This window comes from Pelodiscus sinensis, chromosome 13, assembly GCF_049634645.1.
Source record: "Pelodiscus sinensis isolate JC-2024 chromosome 13, ASM4963464v1, whole genome shotgun sequence".
Classification (NCBI taxonomy): Eukaryota; Metazoa; Chordata; order Testudines; family Trionychidae; genus Pelodiscus; species Pelodiscus sinensis.
In genome coordinates this window covers 17,425,719-17,442,677 of record NC_134723.1, presented here as the reverse complement: position 1 = coordinate 17,442,677, position 16,959 = coordinate 17,425,719, and the positions used below count along the sequence as shown (strand labels likewise).

The window sequence follows — 16,959 nt, the reverse complement described above, 5'->3', positions numbered from 1 at the left end:
TCCTGTCTCTGGTGGTTTTAAGTAAAAAAAATAGATTATTCTCTCTAATTTTCCCCTAGTTTATTAGCATTAATAACCTTACTGAAATGCATATAAAACAAGAGTTTAAGATAACATACCATTAGCCACATATCCCAGCTGAGGAATAAGTTGTTCGTCCTTACAATTTTCCCGTCCTGGTACAAGACGTTGGTACTTTGTGGGATGTGGATTTCCATCCACATCCACTAGGAATGGGGGAGGCATGAGATGTGGAGCCTGTTGGGTCTGTTCATCCAGTACATAGTTATTAGCATCACGGATTAGTGGCCGATAATCTGTATGGAAGAACATCTGATCTGGAATCTATATAAAGGAAATTTAGTATTAGGTTAGAAGTCACTAACAGCAGTCTGCTTTAGAATGGTTTCTGCATCCTTAGAACACAACAACCAGAGGCAATTCCATGATGGAAAACACAAATGGCTTCTGTACTCAAAGCTTTAAAATTATGATACTACTGAGCAATCAAGCTTCAGCAGCACGACATGCCAAGCAAGGTGGCAAGAGAATAGAAGTAAATGTCTTCTGCCTCTTTCTAATGATTCTCCTTGGGACAGCTTAAGGAATGACCTTGCTGGATTATAAAACTGAGGTACAGTCTTTCACTGGCCATAATGAAGAACAGATAGAGAAAAAAAATTAAGCTTGTACATGAAGATGAGGTAAGCAGGTGGGGAAGAGAGCAAGAATGAACCACCCAGGTGCCAACAGGAACTCAGAAGAAAAGTTTCACATTTCTTGTAAACTAAACATACTTCTATCAGTCTAAAAACTTCCAAAGCCCAAACCACTACTGGTCCCTCCTACTCATACCCCAGAACGTCATTTTTATTATAGCAGAGCAGCAATACTATTATATTTAAGCTTCAGAACCACTGTTTGACGACTATTTTCAGTGGACAAAAATCCACAAGCTGACTCAATGTCTTGAAATCCATATGCAGACTGTACCTCATGAGTGCAAGGACAGAATAAGAGGACCAAATTCAGGATCATGTTCGCAATGAGTTCTTGAGACTTAGCCCCACCCCTTAAAAATGGTATTTACAAAATCTCCTGGTGATTCTAATTCTTTTTTCATATGCATGAGGCTCAAATTATAGCTCTGATCCTCCCCAAACCCAAGAAGCACATATCAAAATGTATTGAGGTAAAGTTTAAAACTCCAGATCCACCTGAGTGAAACGGACACGTCAAGAGAACAAAATGTAGCCAGGCCAGGGTCCTGGTGAAGTCAAAGGGCTTGTAGACAGTTGTTACAGAAGCTGGGAGATGACATGCTGTCATGTCACTGAATCTGAGCTACATTCATGTACTGCAAGGGCAAACACTTGGCAGCTGCCAAGTGTGCTCCATATATGTGCCTCGCTCTCTGCCTGCACTCTGCAAAGGCTCCTTTTGGAAGTCTGGCACTGAGACTAACATTTCTTGTTTTCAGAGCTCTAAAATTCACACACAGGCACTGATTCAGAGGAATCACTGCACAATAATTATATCGTCAATTTTCTGTTCCATTTGCAGTTGGAAGCTCTTACATCAAATGAAGGCTTTTATCAGATCTAGCAGAACATGACACGGGCTGACTGCCTGTGTTGGAGAGAAGAACTTGTATAAAATTTGAAAGAATAGCAGTGGCACATTTTGATCAGTGACATCTCTCCTTGCTACATTAGGTTAAGTATATACAAAGATTACCCCACGTTATTTTCTTTTTCAAGTCATATTCTTTTCGCATTTGCAAACATCCTCAATTCCCACTACCTTAAGAAGATTTGCTGTGGGATATTTAAACACATGCAGATTTTTATTTATATACCCACAGACAAGTACGACTTAGAGCTCATGATGAGAGAATTATCATAAACAACACTTCGCAAACAGAATCAGCCCAAGATACAGAAGCCTAAGTTTCAATCAACCCACCTTTTCATAATATTTATTGCATCCAAAACCAAATAGCAGCAAATGTCCATGTGAGTCTGTGCAGGCAAAATGCTGTCCATCTGGTGAGAATTTGCAATCAAACACAGCACCATGGCCTTGGCCTTCAATCTGTAATATACAAACACAGCATATCCAGTTTTAAATAATTTACTTTCTACTAAGGATGTTAAATATCAGTTAATTTACTAGTCGAGTAGTCGATAGAATTTCCATGACTACTCAACAGGCACTTACGCATTCTTCCTTTGAAATGTACAAGAGCCCCACTGGGGTTCCTGTACATTTCAAAGGAGGAATGCGGAACTCCGTGTGCAGTCTGGGGCCAGCAGGAAGTCCCACTGACTCCAAACTGCACGCAGGCATGTTAGCTTTGAAATGTACAAGAGTCCCCAGCAGAGGCTCTTGTGAATTTCAAAGTGGAACCACCCTCCTGGAGCCCGGGGTCAGCAGAGGACTCCCCAGCTGATCCCGGGCTCTGCACAGCATTTCAATGGAACCCGGGATAAACTGGCGACTCCCCAGCTGACCCTGGGCTCCTTGCAGCGCTGCCGCTTTGAAATGCCACTTCAGTGTTTCAAAGCAGCAGCACCACACAGCTGAGCTGGGGATCAGCTGTGTGGCGCTGCTGCTTTGAAGTACTCCCTCTTCCCTCCTTCCCCCTTTGCTGCCTCTATCTGATAGAGGCAGCGGGGGGGGGTGGGGGGGGGAGGGGTGAATCGACTAGTCGACTGACTCTCCAATAAGCATCTGCTTATCGGATAGTTGACTAGTTAATAACATCCTTATTTTGTACACTAGCTTCAATATGAAGATTCAATCTGTTCTACTTCAGACTCTTCAATTATCATTATGTATTATGTAACTGCATTATGTATTATGTAACTCCAGAGAGTTACAGAGCCGGGGGCCCCGCTCCACCGATATGTGGAGCTGGGTCTCTCCCCTGGCTCTACCTGGCACGGGGCCCTCCACGCCATCCCTCCTCCGCACGTCCTCCTACCCCGCCCCCAGAGTGTCCCCGCCATGCGCGGCTCCTCCTCACTGCCTGCTGCTGCCCATGTGCGGCGTTGCACGTGGGCGGGGAGGACGCCCGGGCGTGACGTGACATCACGGCCCAGGATTTTAAAAGTCTGCAGAGGCACATGGCGGGGCCACGCTGGCTCCGGCGGCCTCCAGTCCTGCAATGTGGAAGGCAGAAGGTAGGGAACGGGCTTGGGTGGAGGCGAGGAGGCAGCAGTGGGCTTGTGCGGTGGGAAAGGAGTGGAAGGAGAAGGGGCTTGGGCGGGGGGAGGGGAAGGCACCAAGGGACAGGGTGCAGGAGAGAAAGACAAATGCCAGGGGGCCAAGTGCAGACAATGAGGGAAAGAGTAGGAGGGCAGGTGTCAGTGGGAGGGGGGACAGGGTGATGCTGGGAGAGGAGAGGAGAGGGGAAGGGCATTGGGGGCTGCAGGAGGAGGTGCTGGGAGAAGGCTTGAAAGAAGGGGTGGGCATGAGAGTGGTGGGGATTGAGCAAGTCATGTGTGAGGGCACAGAGGGGCAGGAAGGGATGGGGAAGAGAGTGGTGAGGGGGTGGGTATCAGGGAAAAAGAGGGCAAAGGGAGCAGGGGCAGTAAGGGAAGGTGGAGGCATCAGGAGGGTGCAGGGCTAAGGGAAGGTGCAGGTGCCAGGGGATTCTGGGGTGAGGAGGAGAGTTGGCCACCAGAAGCAGCACTGGACGGGGGAATCGGGGCAGGCTGGGGAGATTGGGGGGCCGGTGGAAGAAGGGCTGCTGGAGGGTGCGAGGTTGGGGGCAGGGAGCTGGCTGGGGAAGATTGGGGAGGGGGGAGAAGAAGTGGCTGCTGGAAGGAGGGCTGGATGCGGGCAGCGGGGCTGGCCAAGGGAGATTGGGAGGAGAAGCAGGGGGGACCTGGCTGCCTGGGAGGGGGTTGGGGGAAGTGGGGCTGGCCAGAGGCACAGCGGGGGGAGCAGGGGGGAGGAATGAATCGGCCTGTGGGGAGTGGGACTGACCCGGCCATATACAGATCTTGGGACGCTGCCCCTGTCTCCCCCCCACACCCCCCCCCCCGCAAATCACAAAGCATGAGTTAGTCCGGCCCGGGGATTCTATTGTGTCCCCCCCCACACACACCCTCGAGTAGTTGCGAACTGTCTGGCTCGTAGACACACTCATGCAGCCTGAGCACATTTAACAGCCAGGCAGTTCGAAACTACATACTGATACATCTAGTAATAATACAACTTACCTAATGAGAAAATACCAGGCTGTCATATGTCCGGTATTTTGTCAGTTTGTTTTTTATGTGTTTATATTTTTGGGCTGCAAAAAGCAGTATTGAAAAAAAAGGGTTCCAACTAAAGTAAAAAGTTTGGGAACCCCTGGTCTAACCAGCTTTCTATCTGTCTTCCAGTCCATTTATCCAATCCATATTCCTTAACTTGCTGGAAAGAATATTGTGGGTGACCATATCAAAAGCTTTGCTAAAGTTGGCACTGGGGGTTTTGGGAGGACCAGAAACAACGTATTTGAATATTCATCATTTGATTAATAAATATGCAAATATGCAAATAAACATTACCAGTCCTCCAAAGGTTCGTGAATGGATTTACTGGTCCCCGTGTCAAAAAGTTTGGGAACCCCTGTCCTAAATCTTAATGCCAACTCTCTTAAACTCCATTCTGAAAAAGTTGGTCAGAAACAGTCTACTAATTTTCAAAGATATACACATGATAGATTGCCAAAAGTCTTGGTATTATTCTTAAAATCATTAAAATTCTTAAAATGCTTCCTTGCTTCCCAAAGCCCAGTTTCATACAAATGTGAAAATATTTCCTGACAGTACTTACCATGTTAAAGTAATTGCGAATTTTTGTTCCTTTGTCAAGGTCCCAAACAAAAATGTTCCCGTCATGACCTGCAGAAAGCATGATCCTTTGGTCAAATGGATGGGCTTCCAAAACAAAAACTTCATCATCATGGCCCTGTGATGAAAGGGAAGTAGAGAAGGAAAATAGTGTTTCCATGTAAAAGCTTAATGCTCAACTAAGTATTTATTTTAGGTCAGTGATATGTAAGTATATCAGATTAGAACTGTGTCACTCTTCAGTCAATGTTAGGAGGATGTTTACCTCCATTTACTATCTTCCACTGCCTAATAGCTCAGACTCACAGCTGGGCACAAGTGAGGTGGGGGTCCAACAAAAGAGGACATTTGCAGCTCCTTGAGCTTGTAGCAGCTTTAATACTACTAGCTGGCTAGGGCCCTAAAGGGCTCCTATGTCAGCCAGCATTCGCTGGAGAGCAGCAGTACTTGGTCATTTCTTCTTTCCTCATAATACACATTCCTTACACCAGGACTCAAGAGAAGGATACAGCTGACTTACTTTCAAGAGTAAGCTATTACTTAGTATGTGTAAGGATGGCTGAATCAAGACCTTACTCCTGTTCTGGTCACAGAAGTAAGAAATTTTGAAATAAACACTAGAATGTTACTCACAGATAAACTATGAAGAAGCTGTCCTGTGGTCGAATTCCATACTTTCAAAAGGAAGTTGTTGACTGCAGTGATGACTGTGGCATCATATCGATCCCAAGCCACCATAGTAACCTTCATTTTAGTTACTTTGTCCTCCCCAGATAACAAGTTGTTACTGTGGAAATTCATAATTGAGAAGAACAAATCATACCTCAATAACTATACAGCAGAACTTCTCAGTAGCAATTGGGGTTCTCAAATTTCATTGGATGGTGACCCCTTTCTGACAACAGCAATTACTATGTGACTCCAGGACAGGGGACTGAAGCCTGAGCCCTTCCAAGCTCTGCTGCCCTGAGTGGGGGAAGGACAAAGCCCAAGCCCCATTGCCCTGTGTAGTGAAGTGGGGGAGGGCAAAGCCAATAACCAGACTCCCACCACCCAGGGCTGAAGCACTATGACTTTGACTTTGGCCCCAAGGGAAGGGATTTGGGCTTTAGCTCTGGACCTCAGCAAGTCTAACATCAGCTCTGGAGACTCAATTAAAATGGGGTTGCAACCCACTTTGGGGTTCCAACCAGTGTTCCCTCTAATTTTTATGTCCATGTTCAGAACGAATTTTTTTGCACCAGTATGGAGAGATTGTGCAACACATCATGTTCATGCCAATGCAAATAAAATTCACTCAGCACACAGACGATTTGTGGCAGGAGTTAAGGTGCAAGAAGAAGCGCTTACCTGGGGCAACTTCCATTTGGTGTGAGGGGGAGGTGAGTGGCGGGGGAGGGTGTGAAATAGATGGCTCCCTGCTGAGCCAGAGGAACGTCTCTCTCCCCCGGCTGTGGCACGGAGCAGCCAACACTGCGGGAAAGACAACTCCTCTGGCTCCAGCAGGGCAGCAAGGAACTGACGTGGCCAGGGGAGAGGCCCACTTCTCTTCTCCCCTGGCTGTGGCAGCTCCATGTGCAGCAGCCTGGAGCCCCTCCAGAGACTTATTAGGCAGCTACATGGCTGCACAGCTTAGGAGGAACCTTGGTACCAACCCACTGTTTGAGAACCACTGCTCTGTGCTATTGGGTATAACAAAATAGTGAAGTTTCAATCTGAAAATAAATAAATGGTGCATACAACTCCAGAATGTATTTTGTTGAGGTGGAAACAGGATACAGGAAATATTAACTGTATTTAACAATAATTGTGATCCTTTACTTCTCTATATGAGTACACTAGCTATTATTATTATTTAATATTTACATTGCAGCAGCAGGTAAAGACTGCAATGAGCTAAAGCTCCATTGTGTTAGATGCAGTATAAACATATAGTGAATGACATTTCTTGCCCAAAAGAGCTTACAATTGAGCTAGGAAGATTTTTTACTCTCTGTAGTATTTAAAAAAAATTGTTTTGAAACTGTGCTATGAGATGCATGCACATCAATACAATTTATAAACACTTAGAATTTATAACCATATTTACAAAACTAGGAAAGGGCTTGTTTTTCCTGAAGGATCTTAATTCTCTTTAAAAAGCTGAAGTAGTTTCTATCCCTGTTCTAACTTCTCAACTATAAGGCCAGGTCTACACTATGGGGAATGGTCAGCTTCAGGAATGCAATTCCGGCTATGTAAAAAATGTAGCCGGAATTGACATACCTTAAGCCAACCTTCAGCGCCATCTTCACAGCAGGAGGTTGATGGGCGAAACACTCCCGTTGACTTCCCCTACTCCTCACAAGAAGTAGGAGTACCAGTGCTGACAGGGCTGCTCTCAGTATCAATTTAGTGGGTCTTTATTAGACCCACTAAATCGAACGTTGGAAGATCGAGCACTGCAACATCAATCTTTCTGCAAGTGGAAAAGTGGCCTAACTGTTCAACTCTTTCCTTCAAAATTAATCATTTCCCAACCCATAGGCATTATTCTTTCCTTCTGTTGTTGTGTGCTATAGTAAATTCCATCACAAGTACCTACTGGTTAAATTAATCTAAATTACGATCAGACGGCCACCTTAAAGAAAATCATCGCTGGCGGGCGGGCGGGCAGGCGGGAGGGAGGGCAGGAGAGAGGGAGGGAGGGAGGGAGAGAGGGAGAACACTTTTTTTTGCACATACATAAAGTTCCATTACAGCTTCTTTCTGAGAGAGAGAGACTCTACATAAAAAAACTACAATGCTGAATAATGTTCCAAACATGGGAGCGATGAAACTGTTGAAGAAGTATGTTAATAATGTAGATTAATTTCAAGGTTAATTAAAATCTTGAAAAGAACTGTGTCATTAAATGGACAAGGATACAACATTTTCAATACACACCAAACTACATGCATTAAGATTAATTCAAAATATAAGAAAAATATATATTTTTTTAAATTTATTGCTGGAAAGGTTTTGTTCTTATACACAGATGATGGAATAATATAAATTAGCATTTTTTTTCGTTTACCCTGTCATTTTAGTAGCCATATCCAGGACTAAACTCTTCCATTCTTGCTGCTGGTACTGCCATATTCTTGCTGTTCCATCTCTACTCCCACTGACAAATCTTAAACTGTAGGCAAACATGGAAAAAGTAATGTAATTTCTCAGCATCAAAACCGGAGATTATGTAATCTTTCCTTCCATTTTATTTGTACATCTCTGTTCCAGATTGTAATGAGAAAACAAGATATTATACACAAGATTAATTACAGTTAGAGCTAGCAGATGACCTTGGAATGAATTCAATGTTGTACTCCATATAAGCTGCACTCTTTTTAATTACAGCAAGTCCCTTGAATCAGTTTATAATGACAGCAGAGAAGAAAATATATGGCCAGGTTCTATTTAAATTATACTACATTAATATTTTTAGAAAATTGTGCCCAAATTTGCAAATGAATAGTCCTGTTTGTACAGATGAATGTACACAGCTTCATTTTAGGTTAAAAAACAATTTTAGGTTTAAAAATTGAATATTTAATAAAATGACACTCACCTAAATAAAACTGTCATGGTCATCAGTTAACAATATTTAGCTTGTCTTATACCAGGAAAATGCCCCAATTTATTTAATTTAAGGTTGCCCAACAACATTGTTTATTCATAAACAAAAATCACCTGAAGCTTTTTACTCATGAAAGCTCATGATCCTATATATTTTTGTTAGTCTCCAAGGTGCCACAGGACTACTCTGTTTTCATTACTCCTATAATCTAAATAGGTGGTTGTGGATTTTATATTAAAAGTGTCAATACAACAGGCTGAGAGGGGCTTTTCAAATGTCTAAGTGACTTAGGACTCTCAATGGGACTTGTATGCCTACATCACTTAGGCCACATATGCATTAGAAGAACTTTGCTGGTGTAGCTATATCAACACATTAGACAGCAAAGCATTCCTACCATTCACACAGCTTATATTGGCAAAAAGGGCACTATTTTGCCAGTATAAACTTCAGTGATAGCTTTTGCTAGCCCACCTATGTTCGTCAGAACTCACACCTCTTCCTATCCCTGACATAACTATGCCAACAAAGATTTATAGCATAACGCTGACCTTAGGAACTTTTGAAAAATATACCATAGGCCTTTTGGTTTTATTCTCTAACTCTAATCCAGTATTTATCTTCTAGATCAAAAGATCTTATAGGCAATGACAGCGTGTGTATTACTTTTGTGCAGAGTGCCTAGCCACACTGTTAGCGCTCAGCAAACAAACATGAATAAAACCAAAGGAATGATAGCCAAGACAAAGGTTTTAGATCCTGTAAAAGTGGAGCCCACAGAAGGCTGGAGGCATAGAGAGCAGTTGCCTCATATGTACATTAACTAATTTATTGTAATATGGATCCATAATGGTGTATAGAGGGCAATAGTCTTACTAAAAATTACAGGTTGGACCTCTCTGGTGTGGCACCCTTGGGACTTGACCGATCCTGAATGAGGGAATTTGCAAGACCAGAGAAGTCCCCTGTTACCGGCTTCCCAGAACACCTTCCCTCCCCTTGCCAGCCCCAGCCACACCCCTGCAGGGTTGCCATTCTGCCGCATACCCGGTAGCCCGGAATGTCCCAGCCTCAGCCCCGCTACCATGACTGTCATGTCCCTAGCGCTGCTACGGGGCTGCCACAGCACCTGCTGTGCTACCAGAGCACCGGCACTGGTTCCAGCCTCAGCTCCGCTGGGCTCCGAGCCACCAGTCCTCTTGCCACTGGGGCTCCCAGCCAGGATTCCCTGGCCCAGGAACACCCATGGTCAAGATGGACCACAGATGTTGCCGGATGAAGGAATCCCAGTTTTGGGAGGTCCAACCTGTAGTACCATTGTTCACAATAATTCATGCCAAACACTTGAGAGAGTTATTTCAATTTAGGAAATATTAAGATGCTGCACAAAATAAAAGTCTACTGATATAGTTCCTCCACCCAATGACACTGGGGGGAGGGGAAGGAGACATGTACATAAATCATCAAAAAAAAAAGAGAGAATACTAAACGATACATGGTCCATGTGTATTCTTGTGAGGGGAAATGGACAGTGGCGCTCTCTGCTGCTGATAATAAGAAAGACAATTAACTGAGAGCTGCTTGTAGATAAGTCTCAATATATTGAAATGAGAGGAAGGAAATATGCTTTTGTTTTAAATTAACTGTATTTTATAAACAAATGTAATCTGACATTTGTACAGAACAATAAATTATCTCCCACTTCTTTTAAAAACTAGCCTCGTTTTTCCCTTTACATAGAAACCAACACAAATTCCAGAGCTAAAATCATGGGAGAGAAGGCTTTTGGCCTACTCCTATACAGTACATTTTTCCATACAGAACCTCCCTATAGTTGAGGTCAGTGAAGGCGCTTCATTTAACAGCATATAGCACATACATTTGAATATGTGAGGATTGGAGAAGGCATGTTTGAAACAAAAATGTGTTCTTCTTACAGGTTTTTCAGAACTCTGCTTTGCTTCACTTCAGGGCATAGGAAATGACTATTTGCTTACTCAAGCTATTGCCCGGGACAGGCCTGACAGAAGAAATCAGGCATCAAGGAATTAGGTCAGATAGGGTACGTCTACACTACAACGTTAATTCGAACTAACTTAGTTAATTCGAACTAAGCTCATTCGAACTAACGCGTCTAGAACTAAAAAGTAGTTCGAATTAGCGTTTTGCTAATTCGAACTAGCAAGTCCACATTGAGTGGACCCTGAACAGGGCTTAAGGATGGCCGGAAGCAGTGCCGGCAGGGCATCACAGGAGGACTTAGAGCGTGGAGATGCTGTCTCAGGCTAGCCGAGGGCTGCACTTAAAGGGTCCCGACCCCCACCCCGGACAGACAGTTCTCAGGGGTGCCCCGCTTGCAAAGTAGTCCTGGATTGGATTGCCCGGAGTACCCACACTGGGCACATCACACCACTCGGCCATCAGCCCGGCTGCACTTGCAGAGGGGGCAATTGGGGGGCTGCAGGAGAGCTTCCACCCCCAGAAGCCCGCAGAGCCAGCCCAGTCCTCCCCATCGGGGGCTCGTACCCCATTCCTCCCTCACCTCCTTCCACTTACCCTTCCCTAGCCCCCCTTCTTATTGATGTACAAAATAAAGGACAATTGTGTTCAAAAATGGAATCTGAATTTATTGAACAAAACTGGGGGAGACTGGGAAAAGGGGGTGGGAGAGGGGAAGAGAGAGGCTGGGAGAGGGGAGGGCAACTAAAATGATCAGGGGTTGGGAACAGGTCCCATATGAAGAGAGGCTAAAGAGACTGGGACTTCTCAGCTTAGAAAAGAGGAGACGGAGGGGGGACAGGATAGAGGTCTCTAAAAGCAGGAGTTGGGTGGAGAGGGTGCATACAGAAAAGTTCTTCATGAGTTCCCATAAAGAAGGACTAGAGGACACCAAAGGAAAGGAATGGGTAGCAGGCTTCAAAGTAGTAAGAGAAAGTTGTTCTTGACAAAGCAAATAGTTAACCTGTGGAACTCCTTGCTGCAGGAGGCTGTGAAGGCTACAACTAGAACAGAGTTGAAAGGAAAGTGAGATCAAGTCATGGAGGTTGGGTCCATGGAGTAGTCTTAGCCAGGGGGTAGGAGTGGTGTCCCTGCCCAAAGTTTGTGGAAGGCTGGAGAGGGATGGCACGAGACAAATGGCTTGGTCACTGTCTTCGGTCTATCCCCTCCAGGGTCCCTAGGGTTGGCCGCTGTTGGCAGACAGGCTACTGGGATAGATGGACCTTTGGTCTGACCCAGGACGGCCATTGTAAGCTCAGGGCTCAGGGTCGGGGGTCTCAGTGGACCCCCTTGATTTTCATGCACACCTGCTCCTGGGTGGCCAGGCTGGCAGCTCTCCTGCCCTAGATGGCCACTTTCCTGTGCCTAGTGAGGTCCACGATGTCTGCACTAGCCCAGGAAGGTGCCCGCCTCTTGCGGTCCAGGGCAAGCTCCCGGGAGCCGCCAGCCTGGTCCCGGGAAGAGGGGGTGGGCTTGGGGACATCGGGTGGGTGGCTCTGTGCCGTGCCAGGTGCAGGGTCTGCTGGCTGGGTGCTGGCAGGCTTGCACCTGGCACGGGCACCGTAGCCAGCCCGTGCCCCTTTAAGGGGTCCGGGGCCGGGAGGGGGGCATAGAGTTTCCCTGGTGTTGGCCAGAGTGGCCACCAGGGAAACCTGGGGAGGGCTAGCCTCCCACTAGTTCGAATTAAGGGGCTACACACCCCTTAATTCGAACTAGTAAGTTCGAACTAGGCTTAATCCTCGTAAAATGAGGTTTTCCTAGTTCGAACTAAGCGCTCCGCTAGTTCGATTCAAATTCGAACTAGCGGAGCGCTAGTGTAGCGGCTATGAATGTTAGTTCGAACTAACGTCCGTTAGTTCGAACTAACATTGTAGTGTAGACATACCCATAGTTAGTATGTCTTGTCTTGCAGCATATCAGCAGTTTTATGCTATTTGGAAAGGGCTTTAATATACACCAACTGTTGGCTTTTATAAACAAAAAAAATGACAGAAATGCATTCAGAAGCTTGTGCAATAGAGGATATTTTTCTATTAAATCAGATATAAAAACCAAATAACATTCTTAATCCCACTATCTCTGCTATAGAACTAAAATCATATTCTGATGGAGCTGTAGTTTTTAATTTCTTTGCTTTTGTTTAATATGACATGCTAAATTTAGAAAAAAATGAGAGTATAAATTGAATTGATTGCCTTCCTCCCCCACCTCTAAAAAACAATCAACAAAGAGAAAAAGAGGAAATAAAATTGTCTTTTCATTCCATATCAAATAGGGTTCTTGGGTCCTTTCGGCCAGCTGCTCTGTAGACTGCGTCACTAGGATGTTGATCTAAGCGCACACTGCTTTTGAAATCTAAGAATTTTGTGTTGCGCCTAAATGCAAAGGGAAAATTGTGAAATGGGTGGGGGGAAGACAACAGAAGTAGCCTCCCTCTTTTGCGTCTCAATGTAAGACATGGGAAAAATACAGCTCCTCTGAGTTCAAAAACCACTAATCCCAATTGTAGCTGTTTCAAGCAGGGCTATGCCAGGGTCTCCCCTCTGCTTGCCATAAGGGCTGGCTGAGCTTTGCAAGAGCGGTATAGTAACCACTCTTCCTCAGCTCTCTGAAGTTCCAGGAAGCACTGCACCTGCTTTCTGTAAGAAAAATAGTTACTCTAAAGGTATTAGGCTGTAGCAAAGCAAACGCTCCCTCTCACCCTCCCCCCACCAACCTGCATATTTTAAAAACTTGCTCTAATGTGACTAAGGCCGCAGAACTGACAATTTAGATGCCATCTTTTAACCTGCAATTTCCAGCTGAAATGTTAATTATGTAGGAAACATACAGAAACCTAGGTTTACTGGCATAGTTGGTCCTGCCAGAATTAAAAAATAAAGACATGCTACTCAGTATGAACTTAACCCTACAAGACACAGAATACCTTTTGTGAGACGTTTAGAAACCTCAATTCCTATTACAATCAATGGAGATAGAGGGTACTAAGCACTTTGCAAGGTCACCCTCCAAAGCATAACATCAAGTTTACTTGCTGGGACATCTATGCATCCATAACAATCCTATAGATTTTGTTAATCTTTCACTTAACAATCAGATTCCAGTACCCTTAGGCATGCGGACTAGCACCACTCTCCAGAAGTATGATTTTCATCTTGGGGTATGTCTACATTGCACCATTATTTCGAGATAACTAGTGTAATTTCCAAATAATGTGAGCGTCTACACAGGAATTCCATTATATCAAAATAAATTCGAAATGACAGATGGCTTATTCTGACTTTTGTAAACCTCATTCCACGAGAAATAATGCTTATTCCAAAATAGCTATTTCAAAATCAGGTGTGTGTAGACACTCCACTGTTGCTATTTCGAAATAGCTCCTCACCAGAGCAATTCTAAGTTATTCCTCCCCGGTGCCTCCTGGGGTTCTAAATCTAGAGAGCATTTCTACATTAGGGAAGCCTGCCTTGGACTAATTTTAAGGCTCCCTGCAATGTAGGTGTGCTATTTCAAAATAAGCTATTTCGGAATACCTTATTTAGAAATAGCCGTGCAGTGTAGACATACCCTTGGAAAGAAGATGACTAGGGAGGGTTGTGATAGAGTTCTATAAAATCATGACGGCTATGGAGAAAACAAACAGGGAAGTGTTATTTATTCCTTTACATAACACAAGACCCAGGTGTCACTCAATGAACTGGAAAGACAGCAGATTTAAAAGCAAATGTAAGGAGTATTTCTTCAACCATTGCAGCCAACCTGTGGAACTAGTTGCAAAGGGATATGGTAAGGGCCAAAAGTACAACTGGGTTTAAAAAAAAAATCAGGTAAGTTCATGTTGGATAGGTCTCTAAGTGGCTAGTAGCTAAGATAGTCAGGGACAATCCCTTGGTCTGGATGTCCCTCAACTTTTGACTGCCAGAAGCTGGAACTGGACAAGGAGGGATGGATTATTTGATAATGCTCTGTTCTCTTAATTCCTTCTAAAGCATCTGGCATCGGTGACTGTCAAAAGAATGGTTACTAGGCTAGATGGACTGTTGTTCTGAGACACAACAGCTTTTCCTATTATCTTACATAATCCCACTGTTCTCAATTCTGACAGGCCTCTCCCCCATGCTTTATGAAATAGGCTTATGGACACAAATATGCATAACTCAAAGATGCTTTGGACAAAATATCATGTAACCTATCAATCTTAATGTCATAAACTGCTGGATCTGTAGTTCTTATTTTGGTGTGTGTGTCATTTTTGCATGTAAAGTTAGATATATGAAGTATGGAATGCTTTTTGGTTTTAAATGTATAAATGAAAGCCATAAAGGGTGTTATCCTTAATGTCTAGATGATCAACTGTAAACAGCCTCCTCTGTCCTTTAATTCTTAGCAGTGGTTAGTCCTAGGAAGTCCCATGACCCTCTCCCAACTGGTAGGTTTTAATCAGGTAATTTTCCATGCAAGGGTGGAATGTTGAAACAGAATTCCTGCCCAAAATGGAATCTATAAAACAATGAGAAGCTTCTTTGTCTTTGGCTGGCATGGCACACCCAAGAGGATAACTGAAGACCTCACGGAAAAGAGGACTTCCTTGGTTTGGAGGCTTAGCCGGAATAAGAACAGTTTTAGGGTGAGTTTGTAATAAGTTTATGATAAGTGTTAGAATTAGCTATGCGTTTTTTGTTATTTTAAATTTGTAATTCACTTTACTCTGTTGGTTTTCACTTGCAACCACTTACATCCTACTGCTTGTACTTAATAAAATAAAATATTTACTATCAAGCCCAGTGTAATCAATAATCAGTGTGTACGTCCTCCTTTCGTTGTTAAATGGGGGTTATCTAAATAAATCATTTGGGGTTCTGATTCCATCTGGGGAGTTGTTTCCCTGGAAGCTGGACCAAAAACTGCATTTTCCTCGAACCTGAAGAATTTCAGTGTCTGTATTGCTCCTCCAGGGGATAGTGAGCTCAGCTCTGTGCCGTGGCTGGGGGAGACCAGGTAAGCTAGCCCAGCAGGACAGGGTGGTGAAAAGCCCCAGAGAACAAGGAGGTGAGTTCCAGTGGATTTGTCAGCTCTCCAGGAAACACCTCCAAGGGGTCTTCTGTGACCATACCTCATCACATCAATAATGCTCCTTTTGGAATACAAGTCCACCCAGGAGTAAGGTTACAGAATTTGATGCCGGATTTTTTTTCTAAGCAATTTAAAAAAAAAAACTTAGCATTTTTAGTAGCATAATCCTGGGCGAATTCTGTGCCAAATTTCATTTTTCCCTGTGGAATTGGTGCTGCAAAACAGTTTGTCACCGCTAGAGGTCATTAGACCCAACAGAGCCCAACTCCCCAGCTCATAGTTAGTGGAGCATCTGGTCCTGTAGCCTCTGCGCTAAGGTGACCAGATAGCAAGTATGAAAAAATCAGGATAGTGGGTGGCAGGTAATAGGTGTCTATATAAGAAAAAGCCCCAAATATCAGGATTATCTCTATACAATCAAAACATCTGGTCACCCTGGTCTGCATGCTCTGGTTGCGGGGCTTGATCCTAATCTGCATGGAGTGCAGTCAGCACCTGCGCTCCAGAAGGGAGGCAGTGTGGGTGTCTGGGCTGAGAGACCCATGCAGCCCTCCCTCTCCCAGTACACAGACCCCTTCCACAGCCCCTAAACACCTCCTCCAGCACCTCCCAACTATATCCCCCACACCTCTTTTCTTGTTGGCAGCTTGCTGTATTTGGGAACTTGAAATATAGTAACCCCCATGGCAAAAAAATGAGAACTGTCTGAAGACCGAGTTCTCCCTCTAGATGTGCCCAGCTGGCTCATATGGCACACCCAGACAGAGGCACTCAACAAAAGAATAACAGAAACTGGGAAGTTGTAGGAGTTTCTTTAAATCTCTACTTGTGGTGGAATCTTTGTTGCCATCTGTATTGTTGCAGACATACTCGCTGACAGGTATTTTGAAATAAATTACCAAAATAACCAAAACTAGAATGATTATATTGTGTTATTTTGACAAAATATACAGAATTATAAAATACTGCGTGCTCAATTTTTAATTTTTGGCACAAAATTCCCTAGGAGTAGTGGTTATACTAGTAGATATGGAATCCAGACTTAGCACTGCCACTGGCTCACTGTATAACCTCGGACAAGTATTAGTACTTTTATCAAACAAATTAACCTCTCTCAAAAAGTTACTTGGAAAATTAAATACAACATGTCATACTTGAAAAAGTCCGAAAAACATGCTTACCTGTCACCATTGTTACAGAACTGAATGGCAACCACTTTGTCCTAAAAACAAACAGAGCAGAAGGCATTTTGTAAGTCTAGAATTATTTTTATATTAAAGAAAAACCAGTCAAATTAGATCTTTCCACATACTTCCTATAAAATTTCAGAATACAGAAGTAAAAATATTTGGAGTTAAATTTCCAGAAACAAATATTACTAGACATTGTGATCTATACCATTAGTAAGTAGCAATAAATTACTGCACTGCCTACAGAGCATCC

At 43.9% G+C, this 16,959-nt stretch overlaps 1 protein-coding gene across 2 annotated transcripts in view; it reads right to left on the bottom strand.

The window, feature by feature from the left end:
* The window catches only part of BRWD3 (bromodomain and WD repeat domain containing 3), a 126,248-nt gene that overhangs the window by 61,187 nt on the left and 48,102 nt on the right, over window positions 1-16,959 (bottom strand). For both annotated transcript variants that reach the window (XM_075940777.1, XM_075940778.1), the window contains 6 exons: window positions 16,698-16,738; window positions 7,903-8,007; window positions 5,481-5,634; window positions 4,831-4,965; window positions 1,966-2,094; window positions 120-345 (listed from right to left, as the gene is read on the bottom strand). In XM_075940777.1, coding sequence (XP_075796892.1) covers window positions 120-345; window positions 1,966-2,094; window positions 4,831-4,965; window positions 5,481-5,634; window positions 7,903-8,007; window positions 16,698-16,738 — 790 coding nt within the window. The remainder of the gene's footprint in view (window positions 1-119; window positions 346-1,965; window positions 2,095-4,830; window positions 4,966-5,480; window positions 5,635-7,902; window positions 8,008-16,697; window positions 16,739-16,959) is intronic.